Source organism: Equus przewalskii, chromosome 28 (genome assembly GCF_037783145.1).
Source record: "Equus przewalskii isolate Varuska chromosome 28, EquPr2, whole genome shotgun sequence".
Lineage (NCBI taxonomy): Eukaryota > Metazoa > Chordata > Mammalia > Perissodactyla > Equidae > Equus > Equus przewalskii.
Genome location: NC_091858.1, coordinates 38397691 through 38423320, shown reverse-complemented (window position 1 = coordinate 38423320; position 25630 = coordinate 38397691). Strand labels below are relative to the sequence as shown.

The window sequence follows — 25630 nt, the reverse complement described above, 5'->3', positions numbered from 1 at the left end:
ACTATCATGCATGAATGCACTATCCATCAACATGTACGTGTACTACAATGCATATATCCACACACAGACACCTATGTGTACTATAACAAACAGATATATGTTCTGTACAATCTGAGAAATCCTGAAGAGCATCCGACCGCCAGCATGGGGAGTGTGTCGCCCTGGATCTGGCAGAACGATGAGGACAACCGAGCACAGCCCATTTCAGCTGCTGAAGTGTGGTGGGTGGGCCGGGGCCCATGCGGGCCAGGCTGGAGCAGCCCCTTGAGCAGCTGGCCCTGGGCAGTGCCCACAGAGGGCTGTGCGCCTGACTCCATTCGCCCTCCCTCTGGTCTTCTATTGTGTCCGCCCTGCCTGACCCTCGGAGGCCAGGGGACGTGGGACCCCATTGTGTGACATGCGGGCCACCTGATCTGAAGAGTGGGGTGGAGATGGATGGCAGGGTGCATCGGTGGGAAGTGTGGACCTGCCCACCTCGCAGACCAGTGTTGGTGAGGCTGTGATGTGAGGCTGAGTGGCTGGCCCCAGAGCAGCGTGATGACCACATGCAGAGAGCCGCTGCCGAGAGCAGTGAGCAGTGCGTTCTTTTTAAAGGAAGCTGAGCCGAGCCTGCGCTGTACGTTGTCTGCAGGGTGACCTGAAGCATGCTCACATCAGACACGGCACTGCCCCGCTGAGACGAGGAGCCTGCACTGTGTGTGAGTGTGCAGGCAGGCATGTGTTCATGTGTGTGCGTGTGTCCATGCATGTGTGCAAGTGCACGTGTGTGAGGGGTGTTCTCCGAAAACTACGATCCACTTTGGAAAACTCAGTTTCTGTGGTGATGTCTGAAGCCCTGGCCTGACGAGAAGTTCAGCCAGAGTGAAACCCTGGGCTGGAGGCCGTGCGGTGGAAAGGGGATGGGAGACTGCAAGACAAGCCGGCCTGCACGCAGCGGTGAGCAGATGCGACATCCTGACGTCCCTAAGCAGTCAGTGTAAACGAAGCAGAGGGAGAGCATCCCGGGGGCCTGGCTCTACCAGGGGAGCCTCCAGAGGGCCTGGGCCTGCCCGGGTTCTCCGCTGGCCTTGGAGGAGTCGAGCCAGGCCGGGAGGCCTCAAGGAGCTGAGCCATCCTGGCCGACAGCCAGAAAGAAAACCAGGACCTCAGCCTCTGACCACAGGAACCGATTCTGCCAACAGCCACGAGAGCCCGGAAGGTGACCCGACTCCAGAGGGCATGCAGCCCCGCGAGACCCTGAGCACAGTGCCAGTGGGGCCGCGCCTGGCTCTGATCCATGGACACGGGATCCACAGGTGTGTGGCCATCTGTCATGCACAAGCGGAAAGTCAACACACCGTTGAACGGGTTTGGGGGAATCTGCAGCCTCTTTAAAGGTGCCACCACATTCGTGTGTGTGTGGTGGGGTGACAGTGCACATTTCTTATTCTGGAGAAGGTCTGGTGCTTTCATCAGATTCTCTGAAGAATGTGTCCCCAGGGAAGACAGGGCGCAAGCAGGAACCAGACAGAGAAGAAAAACCCAGAACTGTCCGAGGGGTGCGTGTGGACTCGGGGCAGTTATTCTGGGAACACGGCAGTGGCGGGCGGGCAGGGCAGGGGACGCCCGCGTGCACATGCTCTCACCGCCTCGGGTCTCCAGGGATGTGACGAGGGATGTCAGGACTGCCGAGAAGTGCTGACGGGCCTGGAGGAGCCCAGGTGTCCCTCTGGGCTCAGTCGTCTTAACACCAGCGGCAAACACCCATTCCCACGTTTCCGTCTTTGTCTTAACCGTGGGCCACGGTTTACGGAAAATAAATTAGATGGACTGAATTTGCACTATTGTAAAACACAAAGTGACCCAATTATTCCCAACCTTGAGCCAGGAGGGATAAATGACCCTCGCATCTCTGCTGACAAGTCGGAGACATGGTGTTTGCTCGTTTTCCAGAAGAGGAGCTTTTCTTTTGAAATTGGGGTGAAACGCAAAACTGATGAACCCCGACCACCCGCCTGTGCAGTCACGTCCCCTCCCTTGTCTTCTAGGGTGTGGTCAGCGGGTGGACAGACAAGCCGTCCGCAGGTGAGACCCAAGGAGAGCATAGGAGTCAGTCTGCAGGGACTCTGTGCTGAGAATGGGACAAAGCCAAGTTGAGGGTCGAGTCCTCTGCACATCCGTTTCCCTCGGTCCACAGCGCATCTGCCTGCTGGGCACGGAAAGGCTGGAGGTGGGTCATCATTAAAAGACTCGAACTGATGTTCAGAATAGAAAAATCATGAGTGTGTCAATATTTAGTCTATTTTCAATCAACAAACACGTGTTATTAACGGAGAAGCACTTGAGAGAGGATTACACCCAGTGTATCAGAAAGGCAGCTGCAGATTGATGTGACCCCTCGCCCAGTGTTCCCTCATCCTGCGGTGAAGTGGACGTGACCCTGGGGCCTCTGAGCACGCCAACATCTTCCTCTGACTTACATTAGGGAGGTGGCGGCGGGTGACATCTCTGTGAAGGCGGTGGGCCCACCTCAAGGTGTGGCCCCCAGACGCCTCCTGTAGGTACTGGCTTGCACCTGTTCTCAGCTGTGTGAAGACGGTGTGCTGGTTTACGACAAGCCCTGCTCTGTCAGGATCATTCACATCTGAGGCAGCGGCCCCGGGGGAGCGGTGGACCCACCAGACCTGGCCGTGGCTCACTCAGCAGCTTCTGTTAAGCTGGGGACACTTCACAGCAGCTAGGCGCAAGTTGACAGGCCTCCAGAACCAATAACAAATCTTGTCTCAGTCGCCTCCGGAAGGTTCTACTCAGTGGGACAGACATCTCTTAAGGACACGGAGGGAGGAGGGCAGGGTCCGCGGGAGAACGGGCACCCAAATCAGAAGGAAAGGAACGAAACGATCGCTTTCACTGATGACATGATCTCATGTGTACAAAACCTCAAGATCACACTCACTCACACACGCGTCAGAGATAACAGACGAATTCAGCAGCGGGAGGATGCAAAGTCAACAGACAAAAAATCAGGTGTATTTCCATACACTATCAATGAACAATCTCAAAAGGAACTTAAGAAAACAATTCCATTTACAATAGCATCAGAAAGAATAAAATCCTTAGGAATAAGCTTAATGAAAGAGAGGAGAGACATGTACACTGAATTCCACAAAACGTTGCTAAGGAAACGAAAAGCACAAATAAGTGGAAAGAGCCCCGCGTCCATGGACTGGAGGACCCACGGTCACAGTGTCCACACGGCCCCAAGCGACCTACAGACTCAACGCGACCCCACCAGAACCCCAACATGTTGCTTTCACAAACAGAAAAATCCAGCCTAAAACTCAACAGAATCTCAAGGGACCCCAAATACCCAAAACAACCCTGAAAAGGAAGAACAAAGTGCGAGGATTTACAAACCTTACTACCATGTCACAGTAATCAGAACGGTGTGGTGCCGGTGGGAGGACAGACATCAGACCAAGGGAGCAGAACAGACTCCAGAAATAAACCCTCACATCCACGGTCAGTTGATTTTCAACAAGGGTGCCAAGACCATTCCCAGGTGGGAGGACAGTCTCTTCAACATACGTTGTTGGGAAAACTGGACACCCACATGCAGAAGAATGAAACTGGACCCTTACTTTACACCACACACAAAAATTAACTCAAAATGGACCAAAGGCCTAAAGGTAAGAATTATAAAAAACTATAAAACACTTCGAAGACAACATAGGGAAAAATCTTTATGATATTGATCTGGCAAACATTTCCTGGTATGACCCCAGAAGCACAGGCAACAAAGGAAAAAAGAGACAAGTTGGACTGCATCAAAATTAAAAACTTTTGTGCAAAGGACAAGACTAAGAGAGTGAAAACGCAGCCACAGAATGGGAGAAAATATTCATATCTGAGAAGGGATTAAAAATCATATCTGATAAGGGATTAATATGCAAAATAGGTAAAGAATTCATAATTCAACAACAAAAAACAAATAATCTAGTTCACAAATGGGCAGAGATTTCAACAGGCACTTCTCCAAGATGAGAACGGCCAATATGCACGTGGAAAGATGTTCAACATCCCTCATCAGGGAAATATAAACCAAACCACCACAAGATGACTGCACACCCATCAGGACGCCTGTCATCCAGAAAGAGGGAAGGAACACGTGCTGTGGGGATGTGGGAGCCGGCATGCTTAACCCTGCGGTAGGGACGGAAAGGGGGGTCCACTGTGGACTACACGCCGTAGTTCCAGAGTTAAACACAGACCTACTGTATGTGACCCAGGGTTCTACTCTAAGAGAAGGGAAAACAAACACCCACACACTTGTTGAACTTTGTACAAGATGTTCACAGCAGCATCGTTCATAATGGGAAAACCACCCATCAACAGGAATGGATAAAAAGCGTGGTGTATACATGCGACGGGGCGTTACTCAGCCTTAAACAGGAATGACGGTCGTGACAGTTGCACAACATTGTGAATGGACTTAGTGCCACTCAACTGCACACTCAGAAACAGTGAAGGTGGTAAATGTCACGTTACATGTACTTCACCACGATAAGAAAATATGTCCCTGGATAGAGCCAGTGCCCTCCTAGAATCGACGGTGCTCTTAAAACTCATAACCCTGGAAACTGGTGACTGTCTCCACGACAAGAGGAAGACTGAACAGCACAAACAGTGTTCCTGACGCTGCTCTCAAAGTAGAGAAGAGGGAAAAGGAAGAAAACAACAAATTCAACTAGAATTAAACTACTTCGGCCAGAACATTCTAATACCCATAAAGCTTTCTTTAAACAGAGACTTTCAGATACAAGGTGATTTAAAACTTTATAAAAATATATAACAGCTTCAAACTGCACAGTTTATTCAGTTTAACAGGATGTCCATTATCAATTTTTATAGGAATCAGAAAAACAGAATCACTATGTAGTAATTTCTCTTTTATAGTCAGATGATATCTTCCCATTATATACAAATACACAAATAAATAACATGGCAGAAATGTCTTCCAAGTCCCCAGGGTTTGGGTCACAGAGGAAATGTTGGGAATCCCAACTTCTTTGTACGTAGGAATCAAGTCTCAGCCCATTTCAATTTGTCTTTTATATTTTTGTGCTAAACATTAGCTCTTCTTAAATAGATGTACTGATTCTATTCACTGTTTTTCTCAGGAAGGATGTGTGTGATCCAGTAATTAAAGAAAGCTGAGATGACGCTGGCATGGTCTGCAAAGCAAAAACAAAACAAAATCCCACAAAGAAAAATTATGAATTATTATTTTGTAGATATTTGCTTTGGGCCCAAAGTAAACTATGAAATAATCTAAAAATATGCAACTTTTGTATAAAAATTATGTTGATAGTGAAATACACTTGTGAATCATACATTATATAAGAAATACAGCAAAAAAGAACGGATAAATTCTGAATACTTCTATTTTGCTTGGGTAGGAGCCCTCCAGGCTCACAGGTTCTGCTAGACGTGACATCACAACACAGTATCAGAGGTTCAGCCTGGAGCTGAAGGAGACCACGTACAAATCGAGATGGAAAGGGAAGAGGATCACGTCTCGGTGAAGGAACCAGCAGGACTCGGGCAGATTCTAAGTGAGCCGATGCGCGCACCGCACAGCCTCAAACGCCGTGAGAGCAAGTCTGGCACCACACCCCGTTCCACTCCTTCAGGGGACACGTTCAGCCGAGTCAAGATCCTCCTGTGGACCAGGCTTCAGGGCCTGCGCGGACCCCCGGCGCCGGGGCTGTGTTCCCGCTGCGCCCGCAGGGACGGCCGCTCCTAAGGCGCTGGCCGAGCGCTGACCGCCGAGCCAGCGCGGACCCCGGGCCTGGCACCCTCCTGCTGCGGACGCCCGAGCCGGACGGGACGCGGGGCTGGGGACGCCGCCTGCACGCGGACGCCACGGCTAGGCCCTCCCACAGCCCTGTGTTCCGCGGCGGCCACCTGCCTCCGCAAGCCCCGTTTCCTCCCGTTTCCTCGACAGGAGGCTGCTGAAACCTCGCTCACATGCAGGGCGTAAAGGGCACCAGTTCCTACGGCACCTTTCGCTGTGCGCGCAGAGTGAAGAAATTCGAGAAACGGCAGCTCTTCTTTGTGACAACGTGCGTGTGTGCGCACGCGGTGAAACGTGCCACGTGGGGTGAGGCAGCGAGGTCTCCTGCGCCCCACTTTCACCCAAGACTGTGAAACACGTGCGCGCACCGGAGACGGGGCTTCCGTATCCAGCCAGCGCATCATCCGGGATGAGGAGCCGCGGGGAGAGGCGCGGCCAGCGAACAGCACGCACCGCTCCGCCCGCACTGTCCCCACGCACTCGCCCTGAGCGGACTCCGGAGCTGCTTTTACGAAAAAGAAACGTCTCAAAAGGTGCCACTGGCATCAGACACACCCGATATTTGAAAACTAAGCTTCGCCACTTGTAAAATTTCCTTTTATAAAACACCTGGACATAAGGAAAAGTCGTCTGTGCCAACTGCGCACAGTCAGCGCCTGTACACAGGCTGGTCCAGCCGCTGCGACACAGGAACCCGAGGAGCGTTTCTGCTCAGCCGCTCGTGCCCGAATTCCTGGTGTGGTCGGAGCGGCAGGAGCAAAGTCTGCCGTGAGGAGCACTGCAGAAATGCGGAATCTTCTGAATGACTTCTTTTCATCTCTCATAGAAACGTCATATTGTTTAACTTAATAAAACTGGCTTTTTGCAATTTGAGATGAAACATTATTGTGGAAATCTGAATTTGCTAAACCCTTAACACAGCCTGCAAGCGACCGACAGCGAGCAGCCAGGACCAGCGGAGGAGTCACCCTGGGGCAGGCTCCCCTCCTCCGGCAGAGCCGTTCCGGCGGCCACCTCGTCCTCTGCGGCTCGTCCCAGCAGCAGCCACGCACGCCGCTCCTCCCGGTCAGAAGCAGGGCCTCAGGCTGGCTCCCCTCGGTGGGCCCACCTCCCACCTCCTCCGGATGGCAGTCTCCGCACCCGCCCTGCAGGTCTGCCCTCCACTCCCTCCCGACCCCACCTGGACACAGCCTCTGCCCTGCCTCACTCTGCTCTGGGAAGGGGGCGGGCCAGCCACCTGCCCCACCTTCAGTCCCTCCACCCGGATGTCCAGTGAGCACCAGCAGTTCAGCCCACGCCACACCAGCTAGTGGTGAATCCTCTCACAGGCTTTCCTGCCTCCTGAGGGCTGCCTGGTTCTCCAGGGCTCAGGCCAGAGACGCATCTCCTCCCTCCCGTCCCAGTTCTGGTCGGCAGTCAGCAGACCCTGTTGATGCTACCTCTGTGCCACCTGACCACACCCGTGTACACCTGGCCACACCTGCACACACCTGGCCACACCTGCACACACCTGACCACACCTGCACAGACGCGACCATACCCATGCACCTGACCACACTTGCACACACCTGCCACACCTGACCACACCCATGCCACCTGACCATGCCTGGGGCAGGGGCTGCTCTCTGTGCCCAGAGCTCACTCCAGTCTGGAGGCGAGGGCAGAGAGTTGGCTGGAGCAGGCGGTCCTGTGGTTGGAGCCTCCAGCAGTCCCCTTTCCTTCAGAGTAATAGCTGCAGCCACCACACCCTCAGGGCTGGCCCCTCTCCTACCCCAGCCTCTGCCCTCGGCCATCGCCCAGCTTGGTCACACCCCCTGGCTACCCTCAACACACAGCCGCACCTGTCTGAGAGCGGCTGCAGTCAGCACAGAGACCCTGCTCTGCTTGCTTTCTTCTCCACAGGCTTCTCTCTGCCAAATACACGCCGCGCGGATTCTTCATGCTCACTTTCTGTCCCCCAGGATGAAGGTACCAAAGGGCAGGGTTTTTGTCTGGGGAAACCCCAGAGCTGAGAACAGAGCCTGGCAAGGTGGATGTGGACAGCAATCTCCTAACAAACAAGCTAATTAACATCCTGTGGGGCAGCTCCTCTGGCCCTCAGAGACCTCGTCAGTTAGGAGTCACAGTGCTCACCACTCCTGCCTTCACCTGCCAATGCTCTGGGCCGACTGTAGCAGCTCTGCTATTATTCACCTGGGTGCGATGTCTGCCTTTTGACTCTTCAGCTATGCTACAGGTTTCTAGGATGGAAAGCATGCCTTACACTTATTTTGAGAAGCCCTCAAAGTAGCCTGCAGAATTGCTTCCATTCCGTCACTCAGCTGAAACCTGCCAGGCGCCTGTCCTGGGCGGCGTGGAACTCTGCACAGTGGGGTGCAGGCGCAGGGCTTCTCCAGACAGCCCTGAGTGCTGGCCCCAGGGCTGCACGCTTCTGGGGCCGACATAGCCCCACAACCCACTCCAAGCTACCGGCGAGAAGGCACCACCGCAGCGCAGGAAGACATGAGCACAGTCAGCTCCCGCACGCTGCAGTGTGCACGGAAGGGGCGCCCGATGAAGACCGAGGAAGGAGACAAAGAATGCCATCTTGTAACTGAACCCTCGTTCTGACGGCAGGCGTTCAGTAAGGCCCACACAGTATCTGAGGACAAAACGTGTACCTTCTACCGGCCCAGCAGAGGAGAAGGGAGAAGAAACGAATTCTCTTACTTCTACTTAATGAACATTGGCCCTAAGAGCTGCAGATAGCTTAGCAGTCTGAAAGCTAGAGTGCACATGCATTTCTGCACGGGTCATGGGAATGATTTTTATGGCAGCAGAGAGACAGGTGGCACACTCCTCTGTGGGACTCTATTCTTCAGCTGTACGTGATCCTTACATTTTCTGACTCCTGACTGTTAGGGGCATGTCAGTTTTCAGAGGCAAACCTAGACAGGAGCATCTCAGGCAGCAGAAGGAATAACTCTACATACCGGGCGGCATCACGCAATGTTCTGGGAACAGGTCCACGGCGCTCTTCAATCTTTCAGTATCTCGCGAAAGTAACAGCGTTTTCATGTGATCCAGAAGGAACACATCCGAGGGAGACACGCTGTGAGTTTCAAGACGTTTAAGTAGCTCCTCAGTGGTTTCCATAAAGACAGCCGGGTCCGCATCCTCGGAGAGACCTAAACAAAGGCAGGGTCATTAGAATCGGATCTTTACTCTTATTCTGGTAAACTGAAGAAGAGCTCTCCTCTCCTAAGGAAAGCCTCAAATATACGTTTCTATGAATGGGATGTTGGGGTATGAAAAGCCACCAGGAGAGAGAAGCAGAGGAGGACTCTGAAAAGCAGACAGCAGGCCAAGTGGGAACCTGCGTCCGTGCACGTGCACTTGACCTGGCAAAGCAGCTTCCCCGCAGGGTGCTCAGCGGTTAAGAACGGCAGGGGGACTGACAGGACGCGGGGCCGCGCTCACAGAGCTCCCACGTCGACAGACAACCAGAGCACGCGCGCTGGGCGTCCAGGCCCATCTGGAGACTAAGAAAGCAAGGCCCTGGCTTCTCCTCGTCTCTTCTCCTCGTCACGGTTTTCAGCCATCTGACCACATGTGCTTTACTTTGGGTGTGGAGTTTTTTGCATTAGTCCTGCTTGGTGCTCACAGAACCGTTTGAATCTGCGACTTCATGGCCTTCTTAACTTTGAAAACTCCCAACTGTGACCTCCTTAGATGTCACCCCTGCCCTCCTGACCCCTGGGCCGCGGGTCTGCTGTGCTCATCTCTGTTCCCTCCTCTCTCCCTCCTTCACCCTGGATTCTCCTTGGCTGCTTCCCAGTTACTAATCCTCTTCTGTGCTGAATCTAATCTGCCATTTAAACTCACCTTTGAGTTCTTCTTTTCAGTTACTGTATTTCTCAGGTCTAGAATTTCCATTTGGTTATCTTAATAGATTCAAATCACCTGGTGAAATTCTCCAATTTTCCATCTTGTTCCTCCATTTTCTCCCTATGTTTTGAACATCCTAATCCCACTATTTAGCTCCTTGTCTGACGACAGTGGTGTCTCCACACTGCGGTGCCTTCCTACTGCTGTTTCTCACGGTTCTGGCCCTATGTGCTGTCTCCTGGCAAGCCTGGTAGTTTTATTGAATATGAAAATTCGTAGCAGTCTTGCTAACTGTACTTTCTTCCAGAGCGGTATCCTGGTGTCCCTGCTAGCAGGTAGAGAGGGCGGTCAGCAGGATCCGCTCAGGGCCTGAGCTGACCTCAGGGTGGGCCGCGTGTCTGGCACGGGGTCATCTACGCCTGGCCCACCCTTGCTCTGAGCACGGGGCTCCCTGTGCTGCACTTGGCGGCTGGCAGTCCTGGTCGGCTCAGCACCTCAGGACAGCCTGCCAGGAAGTCCACCGTGCATTCTGAAGCACTCTGCACGCTTTCCAACCTGCCTCCCACAGCGGAGAGGAGGCAAGGGTTTTCAGGGGAAGAGGGTTTGGTCCTAGCCTCCGGCTCGGCAGCTCTCTCTCTAGACCTGAGACACCACAGAGCTCTGTGGTCTGTCTGCTTCCTCGTGCTCAGCTGGGCCCTCAGCCAACACCCCACGCCTGGAATCGGCAGGCAGCCGGGAGGGAAAGGAGGCTCATCTCCTCCTGGGTCTCACCTGCTCTGGGATTTGTCCTCTTAGGAGCTCTTCCTCAGTTGCTCTTAGATCCCTCAGCAGATATCTGTATACATTTAATCTGGCTTTTCTAGTTCCTTGGCAAGAGGGGCTTTCTGCCACAGCTCCTCTGTCACACACAGGATGGACAAGCCATTGAGGTCTGCCTGAACCCACCCTGTTCTTCAGTGTACTCGCTGTCTTCCCACCAGAGTCATCCCAATGTCCGTGAAGTATGTTCCAATTTGTTAATACAAAGTGCTGGTAAACTCACTAAGAGGAAAGGGTGAGAGTAACCTGTGACCATCTTCTGGGTTAAAATCAATCTGTTACTAAGGGCATCTTCGCATCATTGTTTAAATCAGTTCCTTGCCTCCCAAATATCACAGAGCTGATATTTTTCAAACTTGTTCATGAGAACACTGCCAGATGTCTCGCTGTAACCTGGTACACTAAACCCAGGACACTCCCCTACTCTCAAGACGGCACCACTACAGCAAAACTGCTTATTCTGAGGGTCTGGGGCCTGGCGAAGCCACGTGTCCCCGAGTCGGCTCCTGCTCCTTCCTGAGCCTCAGTTCGGCAGCTAGGAAAGCCCCACGTGTGACAAACTGTCATCCATGGGAGTGATCTGCTTTTATTTCTCATCTCCTGTATCAATACAAATAACAGCTCAGAGATGCTCTCTGAAAAGCCTTAAATCAGTAAGTTACACGCGGGAAAGTAAAGTGTGTTCTAAAGGAGAGAGCCGTACTTCTCTGATGAAACAAACATGAGTTCATCAGAGCTCCAATCTGGATTTACCGTTTCTTTGGAAATACAGCTGAGAAGACCAACTTACTCCAAAGCTGGGTTTTAGAGGCATAGGGATGGAGACCAACCACACCTGGAGTCACCACCCTACGCGGCTGTGAGGTTTCTCCTGGTCTGCTGTGAACAAAGACCTCCAGATCTTTGGTGGGAAGAATTTAAATATTCTGATTTTTGCCTCAAAACTAATGATTTATTTTGAATATTGAATATTTTAATATGTTTTGTACTTTAAACAGCTAAATGTTTTATAATATTTTCTAAATGAATGCCATTATTCAAAAGAAAAACAGGAAAAAACATACCATCATAAACATAAATTTCTTGTGTTGACTTCAAAAAGTTTAGGATACTATCTGCCTTTTCATTGGTACTGTTAACGCCTTCCTCTCTGGCATCTCTGACATCTTCCTCGTTGTCATCTGTAGCACCCTCCTCGCTGGCGGCTGGGACTTCCTCTGCATCGGACTCCCTCCTGTGCTCCCGCTCACTGCCGCTCTCCTCCGGCTGGTACATGAAGCTGAGGCCAGGGGCTTGTGTTGGGGAGCCAGCTGCCTTCTTCCTTCTAATCTGCCGCTTCTTTTTCAGTTTCCTTTTTTTATTTTTGCTTATTGTGGGGCCATCTGCAAGCCGTGGCTGCAATTTTTCTTGTAAAAGACTCTGCTGTTTCTCTAATTCCACTTGTTCTACATGAACGTTACTGGGGTTTTTAAATTTTTTCTTGGATTTATATTTTCTAATTCTTCTTCTCTTTTGTTGATCCTGAGGATCCTGATCTATAAGAAAAATTCAAATACAACAATTTTCTGTATAATGGAATCATAACAAACATATTAGGCTAAGTAAGTTTTCCATTAGGATCTTGTAATTTTAGTAGAAAAAGAATTTAAAATATTTACTTCAGTGATTCTCAACCTTATCTCAAGTAATTATACTATCAAGGATCCTGGGACTTAGCACAATAAATTAACAGCTTACTTGTTCTTCCAAAAAAGGCATGCACAGATATATACCCATTCACCGTTGTCACAGTCATGATTTATGCTATGTTTTTTTTGAGGAAGATTAGCCCTGAGCTAACTGCTGCCAACCTTCCTCTTTTTGCTGAGGGAGACTGGCCCAGAGCTAACATCCGTGCCCATCTTCCTCTACTTTATATGTGGGACGCCTACCACAGCATGGTATGCCAAGCGGTGCCATGTCCGCACCTGGGACCGGAACTGGCGAACCAGGGGCCGCCAAAGCGGAACGCGCGCACTTCCGCTGTGCCATGGGGCTGGCCCCTATACTGTTTTTTTAAGGATATAGGATTTGTTGCAATTTTAGTGGGAGTAAAATTTCATTCCTTTGGCCTTGGAGAAAAAAACATGAATTCTTATGTTTTTTAAAATTTTACTTTAGTACCTTCTAAAAGCTACATGTGTGAGAATAAAACATAAATAGTGATCACTTGCTCATCTGAGTCAGCAATACCTCACATTTTGAAATGAAGACCAAGCTTGGGCTCCTGGTTAGCAGAGGTTGGAATATAAATGAAGAAGGCCAATGGTGTGTTGGTAAGTGGTTAACAACAGCCTTTCTAGGTAGAAAAGCCTGATGGTCACTCCTCGCACGACAAGGGTCTCAGTGAGTGAGTGGCATCAGGAAGGGTTGGCAGAAGAGCGTGGATATGGAGACGAGAGAAAATCACGACTGTAGAAATCCTGCACAACATCCAAAGCTTGTCTGCACACCCTGAGCACACAGTCTGGTCGGCACTACCCCTTCCACGTCACTGTGACACACGGCCCTCCAGGCTCTGCTTGAACAGACCCGACGACAACACTGGCCTTCCAACTGCACAGTGGTTTCATTTTCAACAGTCCTCACTTTTAGGAAGCTCCTGTTAGACGTTTCTGAGCTGCATACCACCACCCATCACAGATTATTGTGAGAAATTAATGTGCATGAAATTTGTGAAATGCTGTATAAAGGCAGGACGTTATTATGCTAAGTAACAATCTCTTCCCTTAAGATTTCTATTCGAGGGCTTTATTCTGCCTCTGAAATCAGACAGAGGGCGTCTAGTTCACCCCATGCTGCATTCTTCAAGGCAACCTTCACATTTCACCTGATTCTCCACAGCGCTGCCCAGCACCGAGCTGCAGGCAGCTACATGACCGCATGTGCAAGACATGGGCCCTGCTGGTCACGGCGCCCTTGGTGCTCTCCAGTAACGGCTCGCTCCTCCCTGTCCTGGACACAGGAGTCTGCTTATGCAGCCAGATTCCCACGGACAGATCCAGCAGTCACCATGCTCCTTCCCTCTGAAAGTACACAGGTCTTGAACAAGCATTAAACCTCGTCCCTGCAGCTGACATCCACTGTCCCCACCCCACCAACTTTGTGTCATTGTCCAGTTAGATGCTGCATTCTGGAAATGGTGAAAACATTTCACGACTAATTTTTGAATAAGAATTCTCATTTTTCTCTCGACAACCCCATCTATGAAACCTGGTGCTGCTTTGAACTTGGTGTGAAGCCAAAACTACTCCCAAAATCATGAGATAAGATCCCATCCAGTCCCACAACCAGTATACTGCTCTCTCCCCTCATCACCAGGGGATTACTGAGTACAGGCCTTTTCCATTTCGTCAGCAAGTGCTCATCAGTATCAGACCCTGCTAAGCACAGCTGACACACAGAAGCCTACTCACAAGCACCTCTCAGCAGCCGACCTTTGAGCTGCTCCTGTAAAATATGAATGTTTGAAAAATGACCACTACTTATGGAATTTTTTTTTATTTCTCAAGTTCAGTTAAAAGAGGAAAAAAGTAAATTTCTCCTCATTGTTATCTATTCAAAAAATATATGCTTGCCTTTATTAATCCATGAGGTGTTGTATCAACCCAAAGTAAACCGACCTGGAACCAAGGTGGCTGAGCCCCGGGCATGTCCTTTCTGTCCACTGAGCGCTCACTCACTTACTCTCTAGGTCTTTGCGAACATGCTCCTTCTCCGGGGGCCCTTCCAGCCTGGCTGAATGCCTGCTTTACACTCTGGTTTATTTCTCTTTGTAGGAGGTGAGGCTACAGTACAAACTGCTGCCTGCTGAGAACGACGACACCATCGATCTGCTGTTTTAAAGATTATAAAGTAGTAGTTTAAGAAAGGGTAGTGGCAAAAAAGGCGGTAACATGATAAGTATATCTACTTTTTCATGGAAATATGCATGTGTACTTTTAAAAGGAAAACCTAACACACTAAGACACTGGGAGTCCAGTGCCAGGTGTGGCTGTGCTCACCATCAGGTGGTAAGTAAAGGCGCGTATTTTTTACTGTACTTTTCTGATTTCTAACTTTAGGGCACTGAGAGATACTGCTTTCATAATGAGGAAAACTTATTATTTCAAACTTGATGAAATTATGACATCTCAACACTTATGGGATGCCCCTAACTTCTACTTAATGGGAAAGTTATAATCTTAAATATAATCAGGAAAGAAAAATATAATCAGGCTGAAAATCAGCGATGGAAGCTAGAAAAACAGCTGCAAATTAAACCCAGTGAAAGTAGAAGGAAAGAAATAACAAACATAAGAGCAGAAAATAAAGAGAGAAAACAACACACGAGAGAGATCAACCAGCACAGACACTCTGAAGGTAGCAGACGGACAGACAGCGTGACGCCGGCTGAGAGGAGACGGGAGGGGTGAGAGTGTGGGTCGGCATGCAGCCTGCAGGTGTCAAAGCGAGCAAAGGACACCGTGGACACCACCGTGCAAACAAATCGACCATCCACCTGCATGACGTGGGGAGTTCTGAGACGAGCGCCACTTCCCAGTGGACCTGTGAGGTCACAGAAAATCCTAATAGTCCTATCTCTAGTCAAAAACAGCATCTTTACTTAAAAATGATCCCACGAAAGAACTTCAAGCCTCTTGGATTCACCTGGGACCCCTATTAAACATCTAAGCACAAAACTAACCCCCATGCACACAAACGTGTCCAGCGCACAGTAGGACGGGGACAGTGACAGCTCGCCTGTTAGGCAACGTAACCTTCCCTCCAGCTCCCACGAGGGCACTAGGCCCGGGAAGGCGGCCGCCACCCTCTCACACAGCAACGTGAAGTTCTACACAAAACGTTAGCAAACAGCTTCCAGCAGCACAAAGGATCTGATCAGTCTTAACACCAACACATGATAAAAACTTGTAGCAAGCTGGAATGTAAAGGAAAATTCTAAATCTGATACAGCATGGCTCCCAGACCCCACGGTGGACACACAGCTAACGGTGAAACACTGAGACTGGGAAAGAGAGAGCCACTGCTGTCATCACCGCTGGTCACCTTCCTCCTGGGGACAGCAGAAGGGCAGGAGGGTGAGAAAGAGAAAGAAATAAAGAGAGAAACTGCCATTAACCACAGATGGCATTACTGTAAATACAGAAAACCCACAAGATTTTGTAGGTGAACTGTCTGTCCACAGGTGGGCAAACAGCTATGGAATTCTACGCACAATAAAGAGGAAATGACTCAACACACATGACAACATGAATGGCAAAATAGTGACGGAGGGAAAGAATCCAGACCGCGCCCCCAAGAGTACAACCCGTGTGATCCCCCTCACACCAAGTTCCAGAACACGCGAGCCAACCAGGGCAGCAGAGCATGGGGAGTGGCTCTTCCAGGGTCCCTGGACTCACGGAGCAGCAGTGGACGACTGCGCAGCGGCCCAGGTGCTGAGCACGGCCGCCCGGGGCACAGGAGGAAACTGCCAAGGGTGAGCTCTGCTGTCTCCAGTTTCAGTTTCCACATGGGGTTCTTCCCACTCCTGGATATTAAAGTTACAGAGGCAACGTTTCTCATGCTTCTGGAAAATGACGTATTTACAAAACATCTCACATGTGAGCTCATGTAGAAAAATAACACACTCCAACTCTGTCTTGTTTAACACACACCCTGTAAACACACTGACGACGGCAGTGAGAGCCCTGCTGTCAGTCACTCAGACTCGCAACTGAGGAAAAAGACGTTTACGAGAAACTTCCACATGAGACAAAGGAAGAAAGTTTCCTGGGAGATTGGAGTTTAAAAAAAATCCTCTTGGGCCAGATGCAGGGCAATCATAACTCAGAGGAAGGAAATTTAAATATGACTGTGAAGCTGTGTTTCCAACTTAATTTACAGAGACTTTCTCAGGTGGCACTGCCCAAAGCCATGGAGCTCATCTATTCACAGCTACTGAGCTGCTGTTCACTCAGACGTGCCCATTTCCTTTTTCCATTACGTTGCCCAGTTTCCTACCAAACCAGAGAACATTTCTTAAACAAGGGTTGCACTTCCATCTCACTGGAAAGACGCCCAGGACACGAAACGCAGCCCAGCCACACGCCTGGCGGTATCCAGCAGAGGCTCCTCAGAGGGGCAGGTCCTTGCCAGGCTGACCACGAGAACGTCCTCAGACTCAGCAGAGGTGGCCATGAGGGACGGTTTACCAGTGAGACACTGATGGCTGTGGCACAGCTACGTTCTGAGCGATCCGTGCCTACACTTTCCCCAAGCAACAGCATAAACCGCACAGAGAGCCAGGAGCCACTCGTTTGGGATTTACATTTTTGATGCAAATATCCACGAATAAAGTATTTCTATGTGGGAAAAGAAACAGATTAACCACAAAAGTATTAATCTGGTTCTTCTTATTTCCTGATCAGATGAGCATCTTTAAATTTTTTACTCTCAATCTTGTTGAAACTTTTCATAATCTTGTATGTCCTACATGTTTTTTAGGACCTCTGAGCAGGCCGTCTCCCCGGCAGCCTGAGGAAGAGCCTGGCTCACTGCGGACACTGTGGGGAAGGTGGTTGTCCTCACGGGGCTGCAGCCACGTTCCAGAGCCCAGCCCAGCTGCGCAGGCCCCGCCTCAGGGAGTAGCATGGAGGAAACCTCCTTGCTGATGATGACAGCTGGTGTCTGCGTGACGTGTCGGGGCCACCAGTGAGAGTGGGGGCTGGTGTCTGCGTGACGTGTCGGGGCCACCAGTGGGAGTGGGGGCTGGTGTCTGCGTGACGTGTCGGGGCCACCAGTGAGAGTGGGGGCTGGTGTCTGCGTGACGTGTCGGGGCCACCAGTGAGAGTGGGGGCTGGTGTCTGCGTGACGTGTCGGGACCACCAGTGTGAGCGGGGGCTGGTGTCTGCGTGACGTGTCGGGGCCACCAGAGTGAGTGGGGGCTTGTGTCTGTGTGACGTGTTGGGGCCACCAGTGAGAGTTGGGGCTGGATTCGAAATTTTGCTCAGTGAACTAAAATCGACATGTGACACCACATGTGGCCAGTCCGGAGGACAGGGGCCACACCACATCCGCCCTGTCACCCTGACGTCTAACACAGGCCGGGAAAGAGGGTCAGTTCGACAGCCATTTGCCACATCAGTTAAGGGACGTATTTTATCACACACTCACATCTGTTTCCTGTTTAGAAAGCACGAAAGTAACCAGTTAAAGCTGGAAAGTCACAGGGTGAACTCGGTCCTACCCAGCCCACTGACCCCACACTGGACCTACAAGGACCAGCGAGGGACAGATGGACGCCCTGGGGAGCTACCCACTAATGGCAGGTCGCAGGATTCCTTGATTGCAAACAAAGGAAATTATAACCGATCTTGTTTATCTTCACTTAAGCCCTTGAAGGCAGAACCATAAAATATTTTGTCTCTTTTTTAAAAAATGGCAGATTAAGACTTGTGCCCAGCGTATATCAGAGGTGTGGTGACACACTTGTGTGGGGACGCGGCCCTGTTGCTGGGGACCGGGCTGCCCTGAGCCGGGGCTCCGGTGTGGCCAGTTCTGTTACCCGGAGCTGGGAACCCCATTTTCCTGGTTCCTTCCCATCTCTTTACAGTTGACACACTGCTGACACACACAGCGCTCAAAATACCAAACTAACCCAGCGTCCTCCGAGAACCACAGATAAGTGGACCCATTCTGTGCGGTGTCCCGCTCCACAAGGCCGCGTCCCTGGGACGGCCCTGCCTGCCTCGAGGTCCTGTCTGAAGAAGTGCAGGGTTGTCCAGATAATTTCCTCATTCTCCCCTAACTCGCCCGTTGCTTCTGTGCCAATGGGGTGGCACTCAGCTCTCCCCTTCCGTCTGTAGTGACGAATAAACCTTCCTCACCACCAGCCCAGGCGTCCGACCATGCCTGCTCTGACACCTATAGAAACGTGCTTACTGTGTTTCCCAAATCAAGCTGAAGGACATAGACAGACAGCAGACGTCTACTGGATGCCCACCACTCACAGGGCCCCCAAGGGGGTGGGAGCAGCAAATTCAAGCCTCATTGAGATGCAGTCGGACGTCAGCTGACCTGGGAAGGTCTCCCCCGGCCTCGCTGTGCCAGCTCCCAGGTCCCGCACTCGTCACTTGGTTGTCCTCGCTCCTGCCTGTCTCCACAGCAGACCAGGTCCAACCTCTTCTCTGCAGCACATCCCGCAGGTTCCTGAGTGGCTTCCAGGAGTGAGTGCTGAGCACATGGTAGACAAGGGATGAGCTCCCTCCCCTGGAGCTCAGGACCTAAGCCCCGTCTGCATGGGGGGATCATGACACAACACTTCCCACCCAGAGAGGGGCCACCAGACCCAGAGAAAAAGATCCATCACGAAGAAGTGGCCAAACAGGGGCCCACGGATGGCCATGCAGCAAGGGGTGCGGAGGGCCTGCAGGTCCTGCTGGGGTGCTCGGCCTGGGGAGGCTGGCATGGGATGATGGTCAGGGGACCACTTGCCCTGAAGGGCCGGCCCTCCCATCTGACAGGACCACATTGTCAGCTCCTGTGGACATAACTGGCCCCTTCAAACTTTCTGCTTTAAGCTTTCCTTTCACAAGGCTTTCCTGCAGATGGTGGTTTTTCGTTTGTTTATATATTACAGGTAGAACTCATACATTCATTGGATGCCTAACTAGAATATAGAGATTTGTTGTTACTTATGACATCACAAAAGAAAAAGACTTTAGAGAATCTTTACATACCTCACAGAAGTCTCAGACTTCAACACGAGACTTTTCAAGGTTGATGCTTTTCTCTATTTAAATAGAGACATAATACTTTTAGAATTTTTTTTGACGATCCACTTAAAACTGCCCAGACAACTTTCAAACTACAGGACTTCAAACACACCACAGACTGCAAGCCACACGAATCCCTTCGTAAGAGAACACCTAGGAAAACGCTCGGCTTCCGGCATGAGAGAGGGGAGCTGGGGGACGCGAGCGTCAGAGGCTCCTGGGGCGACCGCGGGCTGCGGCCACACTGCTCCATCTCTAGGTGAGAAAACTATACTCCCCTCCGTGAGGACATGGCGTGACAGAGGCTCGCCTTTAGTCCGAGACTGGATGGCAGCCTCTGTTGACAGGACGCACATGTCTGTTTATGAAACGGGAGGAGGATGAAGCAAGCAGGACGGAAGGTCTCAGTTCATAAATTGTAACACTAGTGTCAGTTTCCACTTTTAAAGAAACGTTTGCCTTCTTGACGGTATGTTACTGACTTCTTGATGGGTAAATGCTGACTCAGAGGCGTAGGAGTCGTCCCTGGCATGCTGCCCATGCCCAGCATGGGGACATGTTTATTCACCAGACGGGGCACAGGGACCGGCTGGGACAGCAGCAAGACGCACTGTGCCTGGCGGACGCGGCACCCAGGGCCAAGACCCGAGAGGAGGGAACAGGGGTGTGAGTCCCAAGGGTGGCTGACTCCGCTGGAGGGAGTGTGGGGACCCCGAAAAGGGGCACCGAGAGCTCCTTGCCGTCCTCTGAATCCAGGTCTCACCAGAAAACTGCACAGTGCAAGGACGTGGAGGTACCAGCAAGGAAAGGTGAGCCTCGTGGGTGTACAAACATCGGACGGCTGGGGTCAGCACACAGGGAACTCAGGTGGGGGAACCACGAGCCTTGGATCAACAGATCCCAACAGTTTATTCCACATTCGGGTCAAACAGCCCATTTGTAATCAGCTGCTAGTGCATTTACACATTTATTTCTGTGCTGGTGTTAGTGTGAGACACAAAATTAGTGCAACACAATTGTCCTCATCAACAGTGTTCACATCTTTTGAAAACTACATGAATTGTCATCTATGAACTACCTAATGAATTTTTTCTTTTATGTGAGACACTGCCACAGCATGGCTTGATGTCCTCTGCCATCATCTGTGAGCATCATGAGGAGAGAACCCTCTGCCATGTCCTGTGAGCATCACAAGGAGAAGACCCTCTGCCATGTCCTGTGAGCATCACAAGGAGAGGACCCTCTGCCATGGCCTGTGAGCATCACAAGGAGACCCTCTGCCATGTCCTGTGAGCATCACAAGGAGACCCTCTGCCACGGCCTGTGAGCATCACAAGGAGAAGACCCTCTGCCATGTCCTGTGAGCATCACAAGGAGACCCTCTGCCATGTCCTGTGAGCATCACAAGGAGAGGACCCTCTGCCATGTCCTGTGAGCATCACAAGGAGAGGACCCTCTGCCATGTCCTGTGAGTATCACAAGGAGAGGACCCTCTGCCATGGCCTGTGAGCATCATGAGGAGACCCTCTGCCATGTCCTGTGAGCATCACATGGAGAAGACCCTCTGCCATGTCCTGTGAGCATCACGAGAGGACCCTCTGCCATGGCCTGCGAGCATCATGAGGAGAAAGCCCTCTGCCATCAGGTTTCTGGTACCTGCAGCCAATGTTTTCTGATATTCATTCTGGCTCTTCCCACTCAGCATGACCTAAATGAGTAGTCCTCAGGCAGGCCCAGCTTCCCTGCAGGAACACCATGGTCTCCCTTGTCCCTGCCTCGTCAGTCCTGTCCTCACCCTCCTCAGCACAGCACATGGAGCAATCCCGCCACATTATGACAGTGACGTTTCTCTCCCTTTGAACTTTCAACTGTTCCCCATCAATGAACAGTAACTTTCCAGCTTGACTTTAATGGATGGTGGACACATACATACGTGTAGGTAAGGGAGGCAGAGAAACAGGAAGGAAGGGAAGACGTTTGACAATCAGTGATCAAGAGAAACCCCAAGTCCCTCTTCTCTTTATTTTTTCCAGGTTTATTGAGGTATAATTGACAGATAAAAATCGTGTAATTCAAAGAGTACAGTGTGATGATTTGATATGCCTATATTGTGAAATGATCACCACAATCAAGTTAACTAGCATATCTGTCTCATTGTCACCGTGTACGCAGGCGTGTGTGACGAGAACACGTGAGGTCTACTCTGAGTGACGTCGACAGACAGGACAGTCCCGTTACCTGTGGCCACCGTGCTGCATGTGAGGTCCCCCAAGTTCTCCTCACAGGGCGTGAAGCCTCCACTTTCTTGCTCAAGCCTGCTTTCCAGCTTCATCTCGTCCCAGCCCCGCCATGCTCTTACTCTGTCTAGGATTCCCATTCTCCTGATCGGGCTCGCTCTTCATTAAGCATTAAGATTCAATGCAGGCACTGCCTCCTCTGCCTTCCTGAACAGCTCTCTCTCCTCTCCTGCCACCCTGATGCACATGTGCCTCCCTCCGTGCCCACTACCTCCAGGCTCACACTGGGCTGATAATTGTCTGTCCCCCACCAGTTACAGGGACTGTGTATCATTCCTCCTGTACTTCTGCTGTCCCCACAAATGCTGGGACATGGTGACCAGGTGACCAGATAATTTGCTATCCATACTGGACATCAAAGGCAGTGTCAATGTTGACCACTTTGAGAAGGAAAGACAGGAAAGAGGCCGCTGTTGTAATGATGCTGGAATAAAGGGCGCAAATCCGCGATGCATGGCTGCCCCACGTGATCAGCCAAAGATGGTTCTAACACCAGCACCAGATGGCATCGCTCTGGGCCTCAGATTCACCATCTGCGGCGCAGAAACAACGCCTGCTTTCCTAACTCACAGTTTGGGGTGAAAGTCGGGTTCTGCACAGCGCACTCGGTCATTGACGTTCATTCCTGGAGCCTGGAGCGGGCCTGGCTCACACGGCACGCTCTAAGTCTGCTGAATCGAGCTGAACTAACCAGCCGCTCTGGTCTGCTGACCCAAGGTTGGCTCCACGCTTCCCTGCAATCGTACGCTTGCCTGGTCCACGAGAAAAGGTAGAGCTACCAGACCTTGAAAGAACCAGGCCCAAGCTCTCCCATGGCCCACCCCACCTGTTCATGCTACACATTTTGTGTCCTCTCCTGCTGCCTCCCAAATTTCCCAGGAGGTTCCAGCAGTCATTAAAGAGAAGAAAAGTCATCAATGTGACAGCTCTGCAGACGTCACTGCTCCGAGCTGGGTGTCCTGAGCGTCAGTGGCCCCAGGGGCTCGGCCTGGCCACCTCAGACACTCGGATGGAGTAAAGAATATGAACAGACCCACAGCCCGGCTCAGCTGGAAAGTCACAGAGAAAAAACTAGAGCTTTAGTGGAACAACTCCGAAATCCTCAGTTTGTTACCTTTCCTGTCCTGTGAAGTCCCTGCCCCTCAGAGACAAGGCTCTTTTCCAGAGTCTAGCACCGCAAGTGCTAATTTTCTGTCACGTCTCTGATCTTCTCAGTTTGTCCCAGAATGTCCATTTCACAGCAGAACCCACAGTGCAGCTCCTTCAGGTGACTTTCTGCAGAGCCTGCTACTCCAGACTCCAGAACTTTCCACTCTTCCTTGGCCTCCCAGGAAGCCCACGGTCTCCCCTTCTTCGTACCCCCAAGCACAGCAAATGCTATGGGAAAACTTACATTACAGAACCAGAGGCATGGCTATTTATAATCTGAGGAGCACACTAATTTTGAAAAGCTGCCATCCCCAAAACATACCTTTCAGACACGCTAATTTTAAAAATAATCACAATTTGTCAAATTCTCTCAGCTACTATTTGGCACCTACTTTCTGACGAACTGCTGTGGAAGAAATAGCTGGATACCAGAAATAGCCGCAGTCCCCAGATTCCTCCAGCTCTTGCAGCTGTACCATGCTACATTAAAATAAATTAAGTATTCTAAAGGAAATAGGAGTTTTATTCCAGATTCCAGGCTAAGGCTACAAATGCACGTGATAATTACCCTCCAGCTATTGAAGTCCTCTAGGTGTTAAATAAAAAGCAGTAGGCGTGTATTCAATGTTGCTCTAAACCATGTATGTCAAAGTCAGTTAAAATCTAATGATATGAGATCCTTCAATTACTTCCACAGTCTACTGTTGCCTAAAACCAGGACAATATCTTGTAATACCATGTATGAATTACACACATTTAGCAATGTGAAAACTGGGAGCTGCATGCGGACCAATAGGGGCCTGTGGAGGGAAGCGGGTAGAGGCAACAGGCCCCGGGTCAAGGTCCCAGAAGACCAGGTGGGAACCCAGTTGCCAGTGCAGAGATGGGAGGGATGGGTGTGGCCAAGATGGAAGCCAATCCACCTTCGGTGCCAGAAGAGCCAACACAGGGGAGAGGGATTCTTCTGTTTGGTTTGGTCTTTGAGGATAAAACCCAGACCAGGTGGACAGGTGCAGGGAACGGGCCGCCTTGAGCTGGAGTGCCTGTTAAGGGGTAGGCACACTTCAGCAGTGGTGCCCAACCACATCCTGAGCAAAGGGGGGTTTAGCATTCCCTATAACTTTAGAAAATTGATTCTCTCCCATTTTAAAAATTGGTTCTGGGGCCAGCCCCAGGGCTGACTGGTTAAGTTCACGCGCTCTGCTTTGGTGGCCTGGGGTTTCACTGGTTTGGATCCTGGGTGTGGACCCAGCATGGTGCATTAAGCCATGCTGTGTTGGCATGCCACACAGCACAACTAGAAGGACCTACGACTAGAATATACAACTATGTACTGGGGGGCTTTGGGGAGAAGAAGAAGAAGAAAAAAAAAGATTGGCAACAGATGTTAGCTCCAGTGCCAATTAAAAAAAAAACTGGTTCTGAACATGCAGAGCAGTAATTTCCAGGGAGGCGAGGCAATGTGACAACTGGAAACACAGTGGAGTTTCGTCCGTCGCTTTGCTTCAGTGCCAAGATAGAAATTAGCTTTTAATTCCAAATAACACTGGAAGAATACACAGGGCCTGAATGTTCTAGAAGGGGGATTGGGTTAAAAGACAACAATTTAGACACTACACTTTCATGATTTTAAGTCGGAGGCCTGGTGGCAATGGGATGGACCTGCTCTGAGAAGCAAAGATGTTCTTACCTGTTGCTGCATTAAGTATCTACTTTATGAAGACATCGTAAACATGTGGTCAGTGCACATTATTCAACAATCCTCAACAAGATTAGTTTCTGCATTCTCTTCTGAAAGGTTGTGATACTAAAACAGTCTCCAAATTTCCTAGGTTAGTTCTGACTTATATGTATTCAGAAGATATTTTCATTTTTCATGTTTATTATCTGGGTCTTGAACACTGAGAAGCCGACATTCAGTGGCAGAGCAATCACATAGTGCCTTGCGCAGAGAAACACCCTGAGACATGTTTTCCAAAACAACACATTTATATTAATAAATGTTCTACGATAACTTTCAATAAAATGACCAACAAAATGGTGAAAATTTTATAAGTAAATAAAATAAATGGTTTAAAATAGGGCAATAAAATGCCAAATCCCTTAAATAAAATCTTAAAACCATGAAGCAAGCCATTAAATTAAAGTTAAAATTAGATGAAGGGGAATTTTCTAAAGAATGGGAAAGTTAGGAGAGTAATTAAGAGTGTAAAAGAGGAAAACACGCACTGAAATTATTAATTAACATAAACCTATAAATGATAAATATAAAGCCATAAATGGTTAAATAGAGTAAATACATCCTCCAGAAACAGAGGGAAAAGGGAGGTGCCCGGGCAGATGCTACGGAGGAGCGCGAGGCCTCGCTGGAGCCGGGGCCACGGTCGGTCGGCCACGCGCGAGGCCTCCCCGGGGGCGCAGAGGGAGAGGGCGCCAGCGGGCACCGGGGAACCCGCTCTCCGAGCCCCCAGCCCCACGGGGAAGGCGCCCTCCGACCCTCACAACCCCGAGGCTGCACCTGGCCGTGCGCGCCGCCGGGCCGCGGAGACCCCGCAGGAGAGGCGCCCCCGGCTCCCTCCGCTCCTCTCCAAGGAGGCGGGGCCGCCCGAGGGGTAACACTCAGAGCGTGAGCCTGCTCCTGGTCCGCTCAGACGCCACAGGCACCGTCGGCCTTGCTCGTGGTACCTGATGGAACTGGCTGCTTAGTTTGAAGACACACTCATTACCCGAAGCCCTCTTGAGGCCACGGATTTGTTCCCTGAGTCTCCAGTCACATCCTGTGCTCTTCTTACAGATGGGGGACATCGTTCCTGCAGGCAGAGCGACCATACCAAGTCCCCTTTACCTGACTGTCTTCCTACATT

At 50.7% G+C, this 25630-nt stretch overlaps 1 protein-coding gene across 14 annotated transcripts in view; it reads right to left on the bottom strand.

Annotated features, from left to right (window-relative positions):
- ERICH1 (glutamate rich 1) overlaps positions 1 to 25630 on the bottom strand; it is a 144416-nt gene that overhangs the window by 72947 nt on the left and 45839 nt on the right. For 11 of the 14 annotated variants that reach the window (XR_011534262.1, XR_011534267.1, XR_011534266.1 and 8 more), the window contains 2 exons: positions 11587 to 12057; positions 8809 to 9003 (listed from right to left, as the gene is read on the bottom strand). Coding sequence is in view for 7 of the 14 variants with exons in the window: in XM_070598444.1 (XP_070454545.1) it covers positions 8809 to 9003; positions 11587 to 12057 (666 nt within the window). In the remaining 7 variants the exon portion in view is untranslated. Of the gene's footprint in view, positions 1 to 4835; positions 5214 to 8808; positions 9004 to 11586; positions 12058 to 25630 lie in introns of those variants that run through there. The other 3 variants (XM_070598448.1, XM_070598446.1, XM_070598445.1) reach the window with 1 other exon arrangement.